General features: G+C 44.8%; 3 protein-coding genes across 7 annotated transcripts in view; 2 read left to right on the top strand and 1 right to left on the bottom strand.

Annotated features, from left to right (window-relative positions):
• Positions 1 to 8029, top strand: part of NPAS2 (neuronal PAS domain protein 2) — a 109342-nt gene extending 101313 nt beyond the window's left edge. For 3 of the 4 annotated variants that reach the window (XM_063339482.1, XM_063339476.1, XM_063339502.1), the window contains exons 17-21: positions 1546 to 1740; positions 2926 to 3128; positions 3563 to 3655; positions 5244 to 5430; positions 6624 to 8029. In XM_063339482.1, coding sequence (XP_063195552.1) covers positions 1546 to 1740; positions 2926 to 3128; positions 3563 to 3655; positions 5244 to 5430; positions 6624 to 6806 — 861 coding nt within the window. In that variant the 3' untranslated portion in view covers positions 6807 to 8029. Of the gene's footprint in view, positions 1 to 1545; positions 1741 to 2925; positions 3129 to 3562; positions 3656 to 5243; positions 5431 to 6476 lie in introns of all 4 variants that reach the window. The other variant, XM_063339491.1, reaches the window with a different exon arrangement.
• Positions 8030 to 11155: 3126 nt separating this feature from the next.
• On the top strand, positions 11156 to 16595 carry RPL31 (ribosomal protein L31). The gene is made up of 5 exons (XM_063339471.1): positions 11156 to 11239; positions 11945 to 12061; positions 13627 to 13752; positions 15882 to 15994; positions 16524 to 16595. The coding sequence occupies exons 2-5, from the start codon at positions 11955 to 11957 to the stop codon at positions 16553 to 16555; spliced, it is 378 nt and encodes a 125-aa protein (XP_063195541.1). The 5' UTR covers positions 11156 to 11239; positions 11945 to 11954; the 3' UTR covers positions 16556 to 16595.
• Positions 16596 to 16736: 141 nt separating this feature from the next.
• The window catches only part of TBC1D8 (TBC1 domain family member 8), a 52099-nt gene continuing 48149 nt past the window's right edge, over positions 16737 to 20686 (bottom strand). For both annotated transcript variants that reach the window (XM_063339435.1, XM_063339444.1), the window contains exons 17-20: positions 20207 to 20272; positions 19493 to 19582; positions 19237 to 19337; positions 16737 to 18129 (exon numbers count right to left, since the gene is read on the bottom strand). In XM_063339435.1, coding sequence (XP_063195505.1) covers positions 17668 to 18129; positions 19237 to 19337; positions 19493 to 19582; positions 20207 to 20272 — 719 coding nt within the window. In that variant the 3' untranslated portion in view covers positions 16737 to 17667. The remainder of the gene's footprint in view (positions 18130 to 19236; positions 19338 to 19492; positions 19583 to 20206; positions 20273 to 20686) is intronic.

The following is a 20686-nucleotide window of genomic DNA, read 5'->3' as shown; positions in this document are numbered from 1 at the left end:
TGATATGTAATGGCTCCAAACTCAGTGAGCAGTGTTTTTAAAAGAAAACACTCGGAGCTAGTTTCAGACCTGCTGCGAGCAGCCCCAACTCTGCTACTTGACCCATTTATTTCTATCAGACATCTCTGAGATGTGGTTGGCCTACAGCACCTAAAACAAGCCGTTGCTTTAGGTCCATTAACATTTCCCTTAATTGTCCCTCTCTCCCAGCTGATTAATGTTAAGCTTTGTCTGTACCTTTTTTCTGAGTAAAATCTTGGCACACAGAAATTCATTAAAAATTTATCATATTTAAATAAAACCTGGGTTTTAAAAGCTAGATAAATAAGTACAAATACGATGGATCAACCCATACTTAAGCAAAGAAAAGCAATGTATTCTGCCGGTTCTTTGGAGAAAGGTATGGGTTTTTTCCAAGAAAAATTAGAGGGGACATGATAGTTTAGGGAATTGTTAATATAGTAATAAGCTGCAGAAAGGTGTACTAATTACTGGGCGTACCTCAGATATACTGCTAGGCATGAGACTGATGGATGAATAATGAAGACAATAATTGTGATCCTGATTTCATTTAAACCCTAAGTAGCTCCACTTAAACTAATGGAGTTCCACACGTGTAGCAGTGGTGTGGAATCAGAATCAGATCCAAAAATGCCTTCGACTCCCTGCGATGCGTACCTCCGTACAGTCCTCTGTGGCAAGAGGCTAGCTTCAAAATACTGCAAAGATAGCTTGTAGCATTAATAATTCATAGTTTTTAAAGATGCCTTTTTCCTTTATACAGCTATAATAAAAGAAATAGCCTCTAGAAAAGCAAAAAATCGCCAAGCCCTACAACTTTTAAAGAAGAAAGCCTCCTGCAATGCAGGCATGGAGAGCATATCATTTGCAGAAACTCTAACAGAGAAACTGCTACCTCTTTTGCAGAAGTCAAATGCAGGCACGGTGAGGAAAAATACCGTGTGACAGTTACCTGATGGGAAATCAGATAAATGACAGCGACTGTCTGTTTACACATCTTCTCAATGATAAGGACACAGCCATTCAACAGACAGCTCTGGCCCGACTGTGGCCTCATTAAAAACATTCAACAGCCCAACTGTATGTCAGGTGTTGAATTTCCAGAGACAAATTCAAAAGCAGCCCTGTCTGAAAGGCAGGCTGATTTGGTTGAAAGGAGAAATGAAAGGACTGAAAAGACATGGAGTTACTCTCTTCTCTCTGGTCAGGATGCTCCAGAACACGGTGAATGTACAGGGAACTGCTCTTACAAGTGCTGTGCCTGCCCCATGGAAAGAGGACTTGTACCTTCAGGACACATTTCATGAGTAACAAATGCACTTACAGAACAAGAAATCAAGAAACTAGAGACAGCAGAACCGTTAACGTAGGAAAGATAGGTGATTTCCAACGAACAGTAAATGCATAGTGAATCCAGAAATGTGGTAACTTTATTTTAGAATATATCTTTGGATTTAATTCTGTCACCTTCATTATCCGGGACAGCTGGGCTATGCAAATAAACCCTCCCCCCTTCTTCTCCAGATGTTCCTACAGCAGCCAACGGTGTCCCTGAGCTTTACCAATACTCAGCAGCCAGAGCCACAGCAGCTACAGCAGAGGTCAGGGGCCATTTCGCAGCAGCAGCTTGTCCCCAGTCCTCAACTTCAAGGGCAAATTGCATCTTCGCAAACAGCGAACCAGCAAGCACTGAGAGAAGCAAGCGTGATATCGAGCCAGGTAATCATTTCTTTGAACCGAGAAGCATTTATATGGGAAGAAGATGCTGTTATTAAACAACCAAGTTAAAACATGTCAGTCCCGTAAGTGTGCCTCTGCCTTTCCTTCCCTATTCTCCTATATAAGGGCAGCCTATACAAAGGGTCTCCCTTCAGCATTTACATTACCTTAAATCCCTTTTTTAAGACGTCAGCCAGGAGGGCTGCTTGAGCAGCTGTTTCAGCTTGAAAACTGAGCAGGGGGGGTATGCAAAAGGTGCGGATGTCTTATTTTTAGCTGAACGTGAAAGAAACCTGACCGACCGCACTGGAAACTAGCAATAGTGGTGTCAGCAGTGCAACCTCTCAAACTAAGCTTTACCCCCGGCTTGCTCCCTGAATCCAGCCGGACGCCACTGATGCAACAAAGCCTGCTGTTTGGTGCGGTGGCACACGGCGGGAATACCTGGAGGTTTGTGTGAGACCCCCAGGTTGTGAGTGTAACAGATTCCCGCACAGGGAAATAAAGTTCAGCCTCAGCTAGAGATAATGGAGACCCCTGAAAGCTAGTAGGTTTGGCACAGGTTTCTTATTGCTGGCTCCTTGGTATTTACATTTTTTTTGTTCTTTCACCCACCTGTTGTACCTCCCTTCGCAGAATACTTAGCTTCTGTTTCTGTTACCTGAGCGTATGGCAAACGTAGCTGCACCATTATCTTCAGACCCCTCAGCTGTAGCTTTTAACCTCCTACATACCCGTACTATAATGACTCTATTAAAATAAAAAGTGTATCCGCATTATAAATAGAAAAAACCCCACCATATTTTTTTTTTCTTTAATAAGGTTTAGTGGGCTTTTACAGCAGCGCTAATCGCACCAGTGCTAAGACACTCATCGTGCCTTCACGGGGTGGCATTTTGCCTCCTGAACTGCTCGATGGCAGGACCGGGGGCGGCTTTGCTTTCGCAGCGCCCTGGAGCCAAGGGTTTTGCGGGCCGGTTACACAAAGCGTGGGGCAGCAGCGGCTACGAGAGCGGCGGCCGGCTTACCGGAGTGCTATCGCTTCTTAATGATTATTTCTCATCGTATTAAGGGCGACTGCGCCCCCGCCGCGCTGCCCGCCGTTCACGCATTCCCCACGCAGCGGCCAGGGGCCCCGCTGGAGTTTGGCTCTCCCGCCCCCTTCTCCTCATCTCTCTCTTGCAGGGCGCGAAGGCGGGGCGGAGCGCGGAGCTGGCTGCGCGGAGCGCGGAGCTGCCGGCGGGCGGCGGCCGCCCCCCCCGCGGCGCGCCCCCGCCCTTCGCCGCAGCCCCCGGCGGCGGCGGCGGCGCGGCGCCCCCTGGCGGCCTGACGCGGGGCAGCACCCCCGGACCGCCCGCCGCCGGCTGCAGCCACGACCAGCAGCTCAGGTAAGGGTCCCGGTCCCGGCGCACACACACACACACCCGGGGAGGTGGGGGGGTCTCCGGCTTTGTCTTCACGGCCTCAGGCTGCCCTGGGTGGGCGGCGGGGGAGGGCATCCAGCTGGACATGTCAACCAAAAAAACACTGGGAGAGCACAAACACACGCCCTTCCCACCAGCAGGAATTTCAGGAGATTTCACCCCCCTGAAATCCTAGCGCCCAGCTCCCCAGCGAGGCACCCACGTTACCAGAAAGGGCTCCCCTAAATGTCACACAGGACGTGCCAGCTGTGGCCGAGAGTTGAGGTTATACCTCCTCATGCTCAGCCTTGTGCCGTGCCTGCGAAAGCGTCCTGCCTCTGTTTTCAAAATCTGGGATTTGTGTGGTCCTTCTGTCACAGCAACATCACTTTTCCTTTTTTTCCTCCCCCCCATGCCAGGCTGCTGCTCAGCCAGCCCATTCAGCCCATGATGCCTGGATCCTGTAACGCAAGACACGCTTCGGACCTCAGCATGGCAGGATCCCAGGCTAAGTATGTGACTTGCCAAAGACAAAACATCCAAGTTGCTTTTTGACAGGCAATAGCCTTCTTTAGTAAGATGACGAAGGAGCTATAAATACCGTGAGCGTGTTACTGTGCTGAGCCTGCCTTCCAGTGGCAGGGTCAGCCTTACCCTGCCTGCTCACATCAGGAAGGATGACAGAGAGAAACGCAGCATGCCAGCGGCATTTTAACAACCCAAGATGGATGGAGGGGGGGGAATTTTTCTCCCTCATGTGATGCTTGCCTCAGCCCTGGAACTTCTGAGCCACCAAGGTAAATGTGAGAGAGAAAGCCAGCACTGGCACGGTTGAAATGACCGCTGCAGTGAGACGCTGGTGCAACACCAGTGGAGCTATGCCTGATCTAGAACTGACAGAACCAACAGGCTCCTGCGCCTGAGCGTCCTCGGAAAAGCCGCTGAATGAACCACCTCAGTTGTCTCCTTAAAACTCAGATGAAGGAAGCAGAAAACACCAGTCAGAAAATGCTTTGCTGCTTTATTTTTCCCCTTAGCCGTTCTTTGTCACTCTACCGTGTGAGCTGCTAAAATAACAAGGCAGCTGTTTGCACATCATTACTTTAAAAGTAATTCTGTATGTCATCTCAGCAATGTAGGTATTCAGTACTTCTTTTTTTAAACATGACTATTGCTGTTAAAGATTATCTCAAGTTAAACTTCTCAACTTTAAATATACAGCATTTTAGATCCGCTTTTAAGCAAATAAATAAAAGAGACCTGAGATGCAAAGATGCATCTCCCAGTTCATGCAGACTTCCTGACTGCCGGGACCCTTTTTTTCAGAGCTCACATACCTAAGTACCCAAAGCCTTGCATTTCTGACTAACCCCTAATGTTGAACAGCTGTTGAGCGAACACACGCCACACTATGATCTCATCACCCATTACAGGATAAACAGAATCGGGCTGGGCTGGCGATAGCTCCACTGTGGTTTTGCCCACAGCCTTCCACAAAACAACACATACTCAAGTTTCACTATGCAAAAGCAGACTGGCAGCAGGAGCGGAGCATTTTGTTTCTGGCCCATCCCTCGCTCCAGAGGACTTCTAGAGGCTTCTTCTGTTCCTACAGTGCGGCTCACAGCTATGGGAACTGCTGACCATACTTGGCAATACGTATATGAGCAGCTTAAGAAGTAATCAACCCTACCCTTCCCTCTGTAGGAGATTACCACCCCCACAGGCAGTCACAGGGGAGCACGGGCAGCAGAACAGTATTTACTTCGCCACCGCTGCAGTTTAGAGCTCAGCATAGTAATACAGAATCCAAGGCCATTTGGTTTAATGAGCCTGGGATGTGAATGCTGTGGCCGAAGAGAAGAAATCACAATCTTTAATGAATCTAAAATGTGGTCTGGATTTTGAGGTGAGATGTATGCTGCCCTCCAAGTCCAGCTCGTGCTGTTAGCAGTGCCATCATTCCTATTAGCAGGTCCAGTGCACTGGAATCCTTTACTAGGAATTATTTATGAAGACTAGGGACTTCCATCCCTATCCTAAGAGAATATCTTTGCTTGCCGTGTTTGTTCCTGATTGGTTTACTTTTTTCTTCCACAGGTATTCTCAAACCCAACAAATGTTTCAAAGTTTGGAAGTGCAGACTTCCAGCAGCGGCTCTCCAATCATACTGATGGGACAAGCAGTGTTAAACCAAGGGTTCGCCACTACACCTCCTTCCCAGCCATCCTCTCTGCCACCTATGCAACTCCAGCACCAACAGCATCAGCAACAACGCTACCTGCAGGTAGGGCAGGACAAAGAGGATGGTGTATAAAATGTACACACAGAGCATTAAGGCGAACGGGCTGTGCAAACGGGGCCCCTAGTTTCAACTGGAGCCTGATCAGGGCAGCAATGGCCACTTTAGAGATATTGAAATGCGCAAGACACTGATACAGTTGCATGTACCCCTCCAGTACAGCAAGGGAGCAGTAAAAACAGGCAGAATATTTCACAGGAAATTACGGATTCTGTACATTGGAAACATAATCAGATTATCCTGGATATATTTAAAGTGTATTTCTAGATGGAGAAAATCACTGCCTTAGGATTTATTCTGTACTCTTTATTCAGTATAAAATTTGCTTAGTTTACAAGTCAAAAGATAATTTTTAATTACCAGCATCAACGTAAAATGAGATCTGGATCAGATATCTGGATCCCTTCAGTAAATTAACATATTTCTTCAACTCCACAAGGCAAAGAAGATAAACTGGAGCACATTGCCTGGAAGAATCAGGTGATTTGAAGATGTAAAAATACTTATTTTTTTACCTAATTCAACACATACTAAAGTAAAAGGGATGGGGGGAAATGAGGTGTCTCTCTATTAACTCAAAAGGAGCTGAACTCAGTTTATAAAACCTCACATATCCACTGGAATCATTGAAAGAGTATCATCAACATCAAATTATTAAACTCTTGTTATTGAAATGAAATCCATAATCATAGCTGAGAATTAATGAAAAAAACTATGGCAGATACCGTTCCCAATAAAAGCATCTGCAAAATGCACATCGACTTCACCACTGCAAGGTCACACCCTATTGTAAACTCACAAAAGAGGAAGGGCTAGAAGGGACAGCGTGAGATCCACTACGATCCCCCGTTTCATTTCTGTTCCACTTCATCCATCCACCCGTGTCATTTCTGACACGTTCACCCACCCTGCTCCCAAACAGGCTTTTCAGGATGACCTGCAAATCCTAGGCAGTGCATTCTTACTAGAAAAACTTTTCTCGATGCCTAATTGTAATGTTCTTCATTGCAATTTATGTCCATTCCTTCCAGCATTAGGTAAGCTAACCCCATGCCAAACAGCCCCAGAAATAAAAGCCAGCAAACTAGTACTATTTTTAAGCACCTTGTACACTGAGGATGAAGAGCTTTAACATGTGAAAGAATCGAACGCCACGATGAATTTTATTTTATCTGTAGGTGCCAACACCAAGTTCTTTGCACAATGAGCCACCTGATTCTTTGCTCCTGCCATCTTACTCACCACAGCAAGGAAATATGGGGTATCATCAGACACAGCAGCAGCAGCAGCAACAACAACTAACATCAAGAAGAAGCAATAGCTTATCAGAATCATCAAATGTACCACAGCCACTGCGATAAGAGTCCCACCAGCACAATCAATGCACGATTAGCTTTAACCAATGGGCACATGGGGCAGAAGAGAATGACTTTGTACTTATGTTCTGGCTTTTGCACAAGCATTCCTTTCAAAGCTCTATGACAGAAGTACGCCACAGAGTGCAAGACTTCCACAGACAGTGCATTTACAACATGCTGGATTCAGTTTGCGCTGTCTCGTGAGCACAGGATGTACTGACAGAGCAAAATAAAAAGGAACGCTATCCTGCACAGCCTCCATCATCAATGGGTGCACGGGAGGAGGCGTTCAATCTCGGCGTGTCACTCTGAAAGCTATCCGGCAATTCCAAAAGACTGTTGACAGACTCATGAGGTACTTGGCCTTCACTGTTTCAGTTCTTCTTTTGTGTATGAAAAGCACTGCATCAAAGGTCTATTGAGGAGAGAACAAGAAATTATTTTTATTATGATTATTGTTATTATTTTGCACAACTGCACAGAGGACAAAACCTAGGCACTTTCTGTAAAGAGAAGTTTGTTTCCTTATTCTTGTGGCCAAATTAGCAGATCCAATGGAGGAGAAAGCCCAGTCATTGGTGAAGATGGTCTACAGCTCATAACCCTTGATTTAGAATCTGAAAAGTATCATGCAGCTTACCCTAACTGTTCTTCGTTACTAAGAAACAAACAAACAAACAAACAAAAAAAACCCCACCCACAACCCACACTGGACTGTTTTCTATATGAATTGTGATTGCAAAGGGGAACTGTAAGCACAATCATGCAACTCTCCAACAGTACAACATGGATCCTTCTTCAACCTAAATAACTCACCCACTGCAACTCTCTGAGAAATATGCACTGTGTTTTGGCCCACTGACTCGGGATGCTGCAGACTATTACATATCTCTTTCATTATAACATTTAGGATTGAATTTTCCTTTTGGGGGGAAAGAAAGAAATGCACTTTTCGCTTTTTTTGTATGTTTTCTGTTGATATGTTTCTAAGAAAGATTTTATGTAATTATTAAATAAAAAGTAGTGTATTGTACAGCTGTTGTAATAATGACCTATTTCTATATAAAATAAAATTATATGGAATTATGTGGAAATTATTTTGTATATGAAATATCAACTCATTTCACAAGTATAAAGATTGTGCTTGTGCTTTTTTGTGAGTGGATATTTTGTAATAAACTAATGAATTAGAAATGTTTTTGTGAAGGGAACTACTGTTTCATGCTATATACAACTCAAACTATTATTTTTTTTTTCCATTTAATGATGGACAGTTGTCTTTATTTGTAGAATAAAATAAAATAATATAGCCAAAAGGCTTTATTGCAGGACTTGCACACATTTTCCTGTGGCTGTTCAACTACGTGATTCACTTCAGATTGCTACTGTTAGCTGTAGCCTGGCAAAGTGTTTGGCACAAGTATTATCCTGTGGGACCTTTCTCATAGCATAGACAACAAGAATGACAGCTCAGGAAGTTATATTAGCTGCTAGCCCAGACAGCTCGTGTTAAGCTCCTTTAAAACTTTAAAGACCTCAGGCAGGTCTATACTTCCAACCAACCAGTTTTACACGAGGACAAAACAGGTGATTTAAAGAATGGTTTGACCCAGCACATAGAATCATAGAATGATAGAATCTTCATGGTTGGAAAGGACCTTTGAGATCATCCAGTCCAACCATACACACACACACAAAAAAAACCCCAAAAACCCAACAACCTACAATCTCTGCCCTTCAGAGCATGCCCTGAAGTGCCACACCTAGATGTTTCTTAAACACCTCTAGGGACGGTGACTCAACCACCTCCCTGGGCAGGCTGTTCCAGTGCCTGACCACTCTTTCCGTAAAGTAATTCTTCCTAATATCTAACCTAAACCTCCCCTGCCGCAACTTCACACCATTTCCTCTGGTCCTGTCATTATTCACCTGGGAGAAGAGGCCAACACCCACCTCTCTCCAACCTCCTTTCAGGGAGTTGTAGAGGGCAATGAGGTCTCCCCTCAGCCTCCTCTTCTCCAAGCTAAACGTGCCCAGCTCCCTCAGCCTCTCCTCATATGACCTGGTCTCCAGACCCCTCACCAGCCTGGTAGCTCTCCTCTGGACACGCTCCAGCACTTCAATGTCCCTCTTCTACAGAGGGGCCCAGAACTGAACACAGTACTCGAGGTGAGGCCTCACCAGTGCTGAGTACAGAGGCACCATCACTTCCCTGCTCCTGCTGGCCACACTATTCTTGATACAGGCCAGGATGCTCTTGGCCCTCTTGGCCACCTGGGCATACTGCTGGCTCACATTAAGCTGGCTCCACTAGCATCCCCAGGTCCTTTTCTGCTTTGGCCCATGTCCAGCTTTGGTGTGTTAAGACATGGCAAATTGACTACGGGATGGAGCAGCCAAGGCACAGGTCTGCTTTCCCTTTGCTGACTCTGCTGCAGGAGCAGCAACCACCAACACAGAACGAGGTGGATAACGGAGCACAGTAATTTGTTCACTCACTGTGGTGAGACTGAAAGGGGATGCTCCTCAGGGGCAGCTTGCAGCCGCCTGAGCCAACGTTAGCTTCAAGAGAGCGCAGACTATGCCACCCTTCCCACTCTTGAGTACCAAGGATCACGTCACCAGGGCCCACGTGTTCAGCTCTGGTTTCTATGACAGTGGAACAATGGAGATAATTGGGCTGGGAGCTGGAAATGGTTAAAAGTAAACTTTCAAAGAAATGAAAAAGGTTCATTTGCCCCAAGTTCTGAAAAAGCTAAAAATCTCCTGGAGAAAACCCACTGGCAAAATGACCTTGCTGCTTCGACAGCAAGACTGGCTGGTAGCACCGATGGGTGCCCGTGTATTTCAGTCCGTACAATCCCTTTGTTTTACTTCATTGAAGGAATATTGGGGAATCAAATATCTGGTCTCTAAAAAGTGTTGAGAGACTAGATCTAATCTCTAAGAAAGTGTTCTTACTGCCAACTTTAGGTACCAGCCTGAGTTAGCCTGCTCATCTCATTAAACTCTTGCAGTCAGTGAAGCAAGAGTGACCCCACCAGATGAAGATTAAAGAGCTAAACCTTAGGGTGCTTTCACTTGGATGTCTGAAGGAACCTCTCTCCATTAACTATAGAAAGACCTTAGTGAAGGCCAGTTAGCTAAGTTAGAGGCTAACTCCATAAATTCCACCCACTCCTGTAACGGCTTATTCTGGGAAACGGGAGAGGAAACTTGTTTCTAGGCCAAAATGTTCATGCAGGAAAGAGGAAATGAAGGAACAAGAGCACCTCAGAGAAAGTCTCTGTGGAAGCAGCACCTGAGGGATGTCAACTACTATGATGGCAGTCACAGGAAGAGAAAATTCCTTTAAGAATTTGTTTTACCCTCAGGGTTATAATACACCCTCACGTCTCCTGATTGCCAGTGGGTACGTCCAATCCAAGCTCAGCCTCGGAGCAAACACTTATGTTTCTAAAACCTGCAGTACGGTTCTTAACAGGGAGAAACTGTGAATAGGGTGGGGCTGACTTCCAATAAACTGGCTTATTATATTGTTTGGAAGGATACAGAGCACTTGCAAGAACAGATTTACATCGATACCTAGTTTTTCATGCTCTGTCTCATTTTCTCCCCGTACACTCATTCTGGTTTTGGATTATGGCACGTTTTCCCTGTTTAAACGCACACGCAATGTCAGTCCTCTTCATAGAGCTGGGCTGTTCCTCTAGTTCATTATAGCCAAGACTGGGCTTGTTCCAACATAATCACCCAGACTGGGTCATTTCTCTAGCCAGGCGGCCAGAGACGGTGGTTACACCAGACCACTGCCCCACGCTGGAATACACGGTTTTCTGAACAGAGGTCTAACAGAGGTTTCTGAACAGGGCAATCTGCCTGTTACAAGCACAACCACCCCCAAGCCGAGCTCCCAGTACGATGCGCGGCATGAAAGGAGTAAATAGGGGGGCAAGTAGGTAGGCGGCTACTCAGAGCCATGAGGGCCAAGCCCGGGGAGGCGGCTCTGGCTTCCTCAGCCGTGAGGGGACACTCTTTTTCCCAGGTAACGGTGCTGTAGAAGCCTCCCTGCAACTATCCCGAAGTACACAGCCAGCAAGCCAGGGCAGTTGGGAGCAGCGGCCGGAGCACGCAGGCAAGGCCGGCTCCCGCCTCAGGCCCTGAGGGCGGGCCGCGCCCCCTCTCAGGCCTCCCACCGACCGGCGGCCGGGGCGGAAAGAGCCCGGGGCCACCCCTTCCAGGGTCAGAGGATCCCTCGCCGCCCTCAGTATCGTTAGGGGCACGGACGGACAGTCCCCGCTCCCTTCCGCGCATGCGCGCCGCCGCCTGAGCAGGCCCCTCCCTGCGCCGGCGCAGTCGGTCCCCGCCGCATCCCGGAAGGGCTCCTCGCTCCCACAGGCCCTTGCGAGCTCCTTTCCGGCCTGTGCCCGGGCAGGGTGAGTGGTGCCCCCGTCGAATCCGCCTCCATCCGCCTGACAGACCCCCGCGGCGGGGGCGATCCTCGGCCTGGCCCGGCGTGGGGGGCGGCCCGGCGCGGGGGGACACCGTCTGGTTCCCCTCGGCGGGGCCGCGTTCGGCGGGGCTGGGGCCCATCTCCCTTCCCCCCTCCCCCCCTTCCCCATCCAGGCCTGCGCTGAGGCGGGCAGGGCGCAGGCCCCGGGCGGCCTGCGGGGCGCTTGTAGGGGGAGTACGGTCATGGCGAGGGAGGAGGAAGCCGTAGGCCCCCGTCTGTCCCGGGAAGGAGACCTTGTGGCACCGTCATCTCCTTTCTGGGACGGGCGGAGCTGTCATTCTGGGTCGCCGAGAAGCAGGAAGGGGCTTTGGGACATAAAGAAGCAGGACGGGGTGGATTTAAGGGTGAAGGCCTCAGCCCGGTCGTCTTGGGAAGCGGCCGAAGAGTCCCGCTTGTGTATCACGCTCCTGCTGGGGAGATGAGAGTAAAGTATCTGCGATGCTGAAAAGTTGCTGCTTAAAATCTGCAACTGGTGCGACTCCGGGGATGAATTAATGTTAAATAAGTTTCTGAATGTGGGAATTGTGTGGCTTGTAAGGAGCTGGGGACGACGGGAGGAGGGAAGGTGACGGGTAAAAAGTCTGTGGAAGCTGAGTCTGCGTTTGACATGTGCACGGGTGCTTTTCAGGGTTGCTCAGATGGCTCCTGCAAAGAAAGGTGGTGAGAAGAAGAAGGGACGCTCCGCCATCAATGAGGTGGTAACTAGGGAATATACCATCAACATTCACAAGCGGATCCATGGCGTGTAAGTTCCTTGTCTTTATCAGTGAAATTGGCCTTATGTAAAATGGCATTTGGAATTGGATGCAGTAGGTTTTAAACGGCAGAGAACAGCTGTCCTTACCGGCACTGATGCTAACGCGTGATGTTTCAGCCTCTTGTGCTGCAGTTGTGTCCTGAGGAAGTGGCTCTGTACTTGTGCGGACCTATACATGCAGGTGGCTTTCAGGAACAAGTCTGTTTCTATTTTTTGTGAGTGTTCCTGGATGTAATTTGAAGGCAGATCTGTTTTCCTCAGTGCACAGGTTGTCATTCTTTCCCAAGCGAAGTCTAAAAATTTAGCCCACTGCAGAAAGTTTTAGAAATTAAATATTGTTTTAATCAAATGATTGGCTCCGTGCTTGTGGCTAAATTGTGTGAGGTGTAAACTGGAGTATGATTTTGAGTTGAACAATATTTGTTGTGTGTAGATGAGAGTAACTTTTTACCTGACGAAATGTTGAACCTCATACAACTGTGTAGTAGTAAAGTGCTTGAGAGGACTTGTTGAGGAACTGCATCTCCCTTGAATTCTCTCTATGTGTTTGGCTACAATCACGTGGCAGGAAACTATATCCAAATGAAAACAATTAGTGAAATTGCTGAAGTTAAAATAGGAGAGCAATAAGACAGTGGGCTAATACAAAACTGTGGGTGAGGATGGGAGGCAATGGTACCTTTGGATGGCAATAAGATGTTCTGGCCTTGCTTGTTGATTGTTTATGTCAATTCAGTCTATTAATGATGATGATCCTGCTATCGTTTTTTCTTTTGGGGTTATCCTCTTTTTGGGCGTGAAGTGCTAGGGGTGAAATACTTTTTGTTTAATGCTTGTCTCACTTGTAATCATTCACCCACCCCTGATTTCTAGCACTAAATACCAACAGTATTGTGCATGTAATACTAAATATAGCCCACTATGGGATCTTAGACCCTACTGAGACTATAGTCGCATGTCACAGTGTAGGTATAACATCTACAGCAAAGCACTCGCGTTGCAGCTATAGCTTTCAGTGTACATCTGTCCATAATAGGAATGAGACAAGCTATACTTGCAAAAAAACCAGTTCTGATGGTGGTCCAGTCGTGATGACGTGAAGAAAATAACCACCAAATATTGTTTAGCTGAAGCTGTTATTCAGAATAGCATCATTTTTGTTCTTCTGCTGTTTATTTCAATACTGAACAGTTCTGTCAAGTTTGTATTAACCATAGGCCTTATCTGTGAAAGCTCTGATCTCTTCAGTAACACTGCAAGAAGTTTTCCTGTCAACATGCTAGAAATAAGATGCGGGAGATGTTGCAGCTGCAAAATTGTACTGAAATTATTCTACATAAGTACATGTAGTTTCTATTAGGCATGGACATTAATGTTAGCAGCTATCTACCGGAGTAAAGGTCTGGTCATACTACAGTGCATCAATTTATCTGCTGTTGAACACAATTATTTCGATTGTATGTTTAGGGAATGTCAGTGGTTGAGTGCTGCAACAAGTGTCCTGTGCTGACAGTTTCCTGAAGTTAAAGAAATTGCTCTTCTGTTTGTCCTAGGGGCTTCAAGAAACGAGCACCGCGTGCTCTCAAGGAAATCCGTAAATTTGCGATGAAGGAAATGGGTACTCCTGATGTTCGCATTGACACCAGATTGAACAAAGCAGTCTGGGCTAAAGGAATAAGGTAGGTTTCTGCAGTTTTCCTTATTGGGTGAGGAAGAACCTTGTAACTGTGTACGTAGGGGTGCAGGACTTGGAGGGGTAGAAAAATTTGTATATTTCTTGCAATGTTTGCTTTTTCTTTGCAAGTGCTTCCTTTCTTACAATGTGCGTGCCAAACTACTCTTCCTGTCACCTCTACGTTCTGTTCAGCTCCCTCAGTGCACTTGCAGCAAAGCTTTGATAAACTCTGGAATTGAAAGAACTTCATTCTACCTCGGATAAGAATAAAGTAAAGGAAAGAAGGAATGCAAGGTTTGGGGTGGGGCAGGGGTGAGGATTAGGGTATTGTAATACCGGAGTACCCCAATCCCTACTGCAGCAGACAGTTTTTAGAAACATGTCTTCTTAGTGCTACCTACAGTCCCAGGCTAAGTACCTGGGATTTGTGTAATGCGTTTGAACAGGATTAGGTTTTGAAGCATGCTGAATTGATAAATAATACACAAAGAAATAATGAGGTGTCTTTTAAATGGGGCCATTAATCTTGTCTTGAAAGTACAAGTAGTTTTGGGGGCCAAAACATTACAACTTGTGTTACATCGCTGCTAGAGGCAGCTGATGTGGCATTTGACATGTGTGAAGATGGTCCAAAGGGACTCCTGTGAGTAGTGGAACCTCTTAAACCATAATAAAAGGTTAAGTGGTAGGGATTACTACTGTGATTGATAACACTCGATATGCATGAACCCTTGTTTTAAACCATGTCTTCTAGGAGTTGGATTCCTGAATTTAGCCTATGATATATTTACAATCCTTTACCTGGAGTTGTGTGTTCAGGCCAACTCTTCTTCAAAATTTGAGTGGGAAGATGGGACTAAGTTACTGGTCGTTCTGGGCAGGGGTTCTCTCTCCTTCCTGTTGAGCTGTTCCAGTTCATAGGCGATGAAGAAGTAATAATTGAGCTAGGTGACAGCATAACTTCAGAGCTTAGCAGCGAGGCTCATAACCAGGACTTCCTTGTATTAACTTGCAGAAGTGCATTCTGTGAAGTAGGGAGTCATCACATCTGCTTTTCCAGCATGAGTTTAACGGCTGTTTTCACTAGTTAGAATAGATAATGTACGCAAAGTAAAATACCTTCCTCTGGAAGGATCGTGAGAAGCTAAAATGACGGTGTCAGCTAGCGTGATAGTGAAAGATCTAAGTAAACTAGTGAAAAATGTGTTTGACTTGTTTCAAGAAGTGAGTAAATCGAAGTAAGTTCCCTTGTCTTAATTACTGGGTCCGTCTGATTTAGTAAGTCTGCTGTGAGAACGTACAGCAAGGAGGAAGTTCCTTCTCATAGTGTATGGAGCAAAGCACTCTGAGCAGGAGTTTTCCAAAATCCTAAGTTCACTTGAGGGAGGTTACTTTAAAAACGGTGTGAAGAAATAATTTTGTGCCTTCCCTCAGCAGCATCTTTTGGGCAATATTAGGGGAGTACAGTACGCTGTGACTTGCTCATTAAGAACAAAATCATCTAAGTGATTTAGTTGTGCTTCTGTGGGCTTTGTGAGGAAGAAATGTTGATCAGTTGTATGCCCATAAATAAGATCTTGGTTCAGGTTTATAATGCTCACTAGAATTTCCACATGACTTCTGGCACACAGATTGGGCAGTACTCTGACTCTTGACAGGCTTTCAGAACAGATTTCCCCCCCCCCCGCCCCCCTCATTATTTTCTGTGCAAGTAATAAATGCTTGTTAGTAACAGCTGCTTGCTGATCATGTTCATGCCGTGCTTCATGATCAGCTTCAGAATATATTTCCTGGCTCAGCAGTGGACTGACGGCTCACGTATGACTTTATGCTCCCACTGTATTATGGATTCATCTTATTGAAGGCTCATTTAACTCTTACCCTGCTCACTTGAACAAAAACCAAAACAAAACAGAAAAGCTCCTCTAAAGCAAACAGTACAATCTCTAAGGTATACAAGTTCACTCTTGTTGTCATGCTGGGATAGAAACAGAATTGACTTATCATGTCTTTGCACAAATAGGCAAAGCTTAAGAATTTGGGGAAGGGGAGTAGTTACCACGGAGCAAAGAACTTTTATTGTCTGTGAATTAACAGGTTTCATTGAAAATTAACTTGTCATCTTCATTTTAGGAATGTTCCTTACCGAATCCGTGTGCGTTTGTCCAGAAAGCGCAATGAGGATGAAGATTCACCAAACAAGCTATACACACTGGTTACCTATGTACCAGTCACAACATTCAAAGGTAAGGTTGCATGCCATCTCTCTTCCTCCACGCCGTGTTTTTTCTGAACAAGTAGCAAAGTGGGACCGCTCCTCCTGCAATGCAAAATTCAAATGGAAAGCATGATCAAACTGCTGGCTTTAACTACCTGTGCTGTAGAGAACAGGGCTACTAGCTTGCCTGATCGGCATTGAAGAGTAAATACAGAATTTAGTGAAACAATGATGTGAATCTTGAGAGAATAAAAAAAACACTGTCAGTAGTCTTTAAGGTTTTTTTCCTATATACAGTACATCCTGTGATGTGAAAAGCTCAAGCAGGTTGAGGCTTTTCTGCTTGTCATCTGAGAAGTAGCCTATTTGCAGAATTGATTTAACATGAAGTTTCTGTTTTAACATTTGGTGAAATACTTGCCGATATAGTTTGCTCTTACAGAAGTAGATCAGCAAATTAGCTTTGAAACTCTAGGTGGACTTTCTTGTGAAGACTTGCTTATATATAAAGGGGATTGTCCTAGTAATAGGTGGTGATAGAATTTCTTGTTTTGCAGGTCTACAGACAGTCAACGTGGATGAAAATTAAACTGATTTTCATTACAATAAAAGGATAAAAAGAAAGTTTACTCCTAAGGTGTTTTTTTTATTATTGTCCTGTCTCTTCAAGCTGTCATCCGTGAAGCATTGAGTTGAACAGGTGACAAGCTTTTAAAGTATCTTGCTTTCTTTGGGCTTGTACATAACGGTATAATTTTCATAATTAAAGGTAGTGTAGACTTCTGCTATATGTGAATGGAATAAGGAGGAGACACAAACATTCGTATGTGTGTGGCAAAGTCCTAGTGTTTTGTTCCTATGGGAATAAAGAGCTATTAATTACATAGGTCTTTTAAGTTAAGGCCAAGTTTGTTTAAAAAACAAACAAAAAAAGCCAACCCCCCGCAAACTGTAAGATCAATACTTCATGTTTCTCGTGGGTAAAGTAAACTCTCTGTACTTGGTCCCCTGCCGGTCTAGACAGAATGAGTAGACTTCTCCCGAGCAGGTCTGTGCACTACACTGAAACATGGAGTTCCGACTGGTGAATTAATTGTGAGTGTGCTAGCTCAGGGAATTTGTTTAATGAAGTAGGGACTAAAGGCACTTACCATCTGTAAATCAATAAATATCGTCAATGCAAGTCTAGTACAAAAAGGGTTTATTGAAAAGTGCATGGTTTCACAGAGCAACATCAGAAGCACAGTCCATGTACACTTAACATTTCAGCAAGACATACAAATTGGAATACAATCAAATATATTAAAATAGTTTCAATTACCAGCATTGAAACAGTTTTCAGTATTAGTGCAAAAAAGGCAACCCAAACAAACTGTGGACAGTAGCTGAGAAGTGTTTTCCCCTGTTTAAAAAAAAAAAAAAAAAAAAAGGACAGCTGGAGCCAGCCTCTGCTCTCCCTGTGCGGAAGAGAGCTTCAGTGTCTTCACGCTGTAGACAGATGTTTCCTTTTACATTCAAAACAAGAAGATAATTAATAAATCAACGGCACAAAACAAACCTACACACCCTTTAGCTTTTAAAGCTCTTAAACTGAAAACCACAGACCAACAAATTGTTTACAAAAAGTCCACTGCTATCTGAAAGCCTTTTACAGTATGTGCTTTGGCATAATTTCAGTGCATTTTATTTTTGACAGGTTTGCTATGACTGTGTGTTTAGTTTTGTATGTTCGCCCCGTGACTGGCAGCTTGTTCCATTTGTTTTGAGACTATATTGATTCAGCTTCGCATTCTCGAGTTTTGGCTTCAGTTCTAAGGGTTTTTCAAAGAAATTAACTAATGATTGTTCAGTCAAGAGGGATGCTAAAATGTGTTCAAAAGAGACAGTCCAGTCCCCTTCAGTCACAGGTGAAGGTTGAGAGTCTTTGTGAGGAGTCTTCACAGTGTCCGTAAAAACAGCATCCTGGTCTGAAGCAGAGGCCTCAGGCTGTATGTCCTCCGTGAACTCGTCCGATCCGCTCCCCAGGCTGATGCTTCGTTGTCCTACTTCTCCAATCTGAAGTAGCAGCGTGGTCACAGTGGCGATGGCTTGATACAAATCATTCTCCTCTGGATCTTCATGGAACATGCTATACAGGGTTTTGCAGAACTGAATGAATTCCCTCTGTAAAGGATGAAAAGCTAAAATCAAAACTGTTGAACAGCCACGCAATGGGTAACTGTAGGCATCAGGCAAGGGCATGGTATTGCGAAGGAAGGCAGAATGCTGCGTACAGACTTGCTCTTTTAAAAAAAAAAAACGCTAGCAAAGGGATTTCAACCCCCACTGATGCTAGGAAACCTTGGTGCTGCAAATCAAAAAGGGAACAGAGCAGAAAAGTATTGTGCTGCCTTGATGAAGGAGATCAGGGCCTTCCAGATGACCAAAGGGCAAAATACAAGGCAAGGGATACAGTCTGTGGCCGTTTTAGAGAACAAATTACAACTAAAATAGCCATCCACAAGCCTGCAAGCAGCTCCCCTTCTGCGGCAAGCAACTCCCCTTCTGCTGCTTCTCTCCATCTTTACCCAGCTCTTTTTCTTATAATAATAAAATTCAGACATCTTCCCTGCCCAACTACTTTCTCCCCTCCCTTCCTTCACTCACCCATCACAGGTGATTACCGGGCTAGGAGAGGATGTTTCCGTATCCTATTAGGAAATTTGTGAGGCCTCAATCTCCATACAGTCACAGGATGGCTGCTAACTCAAGAAATTCAATGAAGTGATGCCTTTATGAGAGATTATGTGGTCCTGCTGAGCTGAGAGGTTAGCTACATGCCACCCATTTACAACTTTATTTAACAACACCAGCGCAGAAGGTATTCTGTGTGTAGTCCCATATTTCTTTGCATGTCTGTACATTTAACTAATACAGGACCCTTCTTCCCTCATGCCAACAACATACGCAAAGCTGTACTGGCAGCAGGGAGGAGACGGTAAGGTGATGAGACCCTTTAACTGTCTTACTTCGTGCACTTCTAGTCAGTGTTTGGCTACAACGGGGAAGTCCCAGTTGGTGATGGAGGGAGCTGCCAGAAAGGGGGCTGAGAGTTTTTAAACATGACCACTGCTCCTTGGATCAGAGTAGCCCAATCCTTCAAACCTGAAAGACCGAATCTAAGCTCAGTTTGAAGTTACACTTTCTCAGAAAGAGCTAAACTGTTGTATTCAGTCATTTCGAGTACTCTCCACTTCTTTAAAAACAGACCGCAGCCCCTAGTATACACACCTGGCTCATTTTTGGCAATTCTTTTTCAGTTTTAGTGTCCTTTTCTTTGGCGAGATCCTTCAGCATCTGCTTCAACTGCTTTTGGTAATCTACTGCATCACCTTTTGTGGAGCAGACACAAAAAGGAGAGTTAAGTCACTGCAGTATCCTGACCTTCAAAATAAAATGCTGAGCGTGGAGATAACGGAGTAGGGGTAACAAATGGAAAGTTGGTTATCTCATATGCACACGCATTAGAGAACCATTTCAGACATACCATTTGATTTTCCAATGACAAGTGGTCTCGAAGTCGACAGCAAAGGATTCTTTAACGGTGACTGGCTGTCTCGTTCATTTTCTGTGAGAGCTATCAAAAAAAACCCATTAAAAATGTAATTATTAATCCTTCCAGTGCTGCATAATGGTTATTTATGCTTTTAAAATGTACATATTTGAAGAAAGCAAAATAATCGGTCAAAGGTGTTTTTAAACAGCACTTCATTAAATCATACTGTAAAATTATGTTCATGTAAGTAAGACTGGTGCTGCAGTGAGAGAGTTGGAAGTTTGCCAAGAACGGCACGTTTAATTAAAAACCCTGCACTGAGAAACTACCAAAGAATTTTGTCACCTAATCAAAACTGGATCAAGATGTGATAAGGAGATTTCTACTGTACGTGGAGTGCCAGCCATCCAAAATGTTGTTCCAGTTCAATATTTTCTCTAGAAGTACCCATCTAATTGCCTGCAAAAGATCTCTGAGTGCAGCAGGTGTGAGCCTTAACACTCTCTATCTGCAACTGGCCCCCAAAAAGGTTTTCGACTGGAGTAAATTTTAAAATGTGGTAAGCATAACTACAAATGCAAATCCTATATGCTCCCAGCTAAAGGAAGCACGATGGGCTTCTTCATTAAGCAGCCTTTTCCCAAAAGCTTTAAGCAAGAGTTTCGAGGGAAACCCAAGGTATTCATTCCCTTTCAAATTTCTTACCCGGTGGGATATGCAGCTGATATAGTAACTTTATCTTTTCATTCATTTCTCCATTATACATAACATCTGCAAGGAAAAAAAAAAAAAAAACAAACAAGACGGAAGTGGACCAGATCGTTTACTTACACAGTTTAAAATAAATCAGGCATCTCTCTGTGCACAAAAGGTAATTGTTTACATGGACAATACATGAAAACATATGGCCAGTATATTATATTGAAATGTTTTAAGTTGTGCCTGTCCACGAGGAACAGCAGGTGAGAGACATCTGGCTTGGTCTTTGTTCTTGTAAAATAGACGGGGAATACCTAACCCTATGGAACTTCAGCATCGTTTAAAAATATCCAGGAGAATAGCAGGGAATCTAGCAAAGGCTGTGTGTGGCCACAGATTAACAGGGATGTGAGAGGCCAGAGACAGAAAACTCCCTTTGGAGCCATCATGTTCGTAGTATTTCTCCCCTTTGGCCCTTACTGCTGT

This window comes from Chroicocephalus ridibundus, chromosome 1, assembly GCF_963924245.1.
Source record: "Chroicocephalus ridibundus chromosome 1, bChrRid1.1, whole genome shotgun sequence".
NCBI classification, from domain to species: Eukaryota; Metazoa; Chordata; class Aves; order Charadriiformes; family Laridae; genus Chroicocephalus; species Chroicocephalus ridibundus.
Note: the sequence above shows the minus strand (reverse complement) of the source record. Positions and strands in the feature narration are given on the sequence as shown.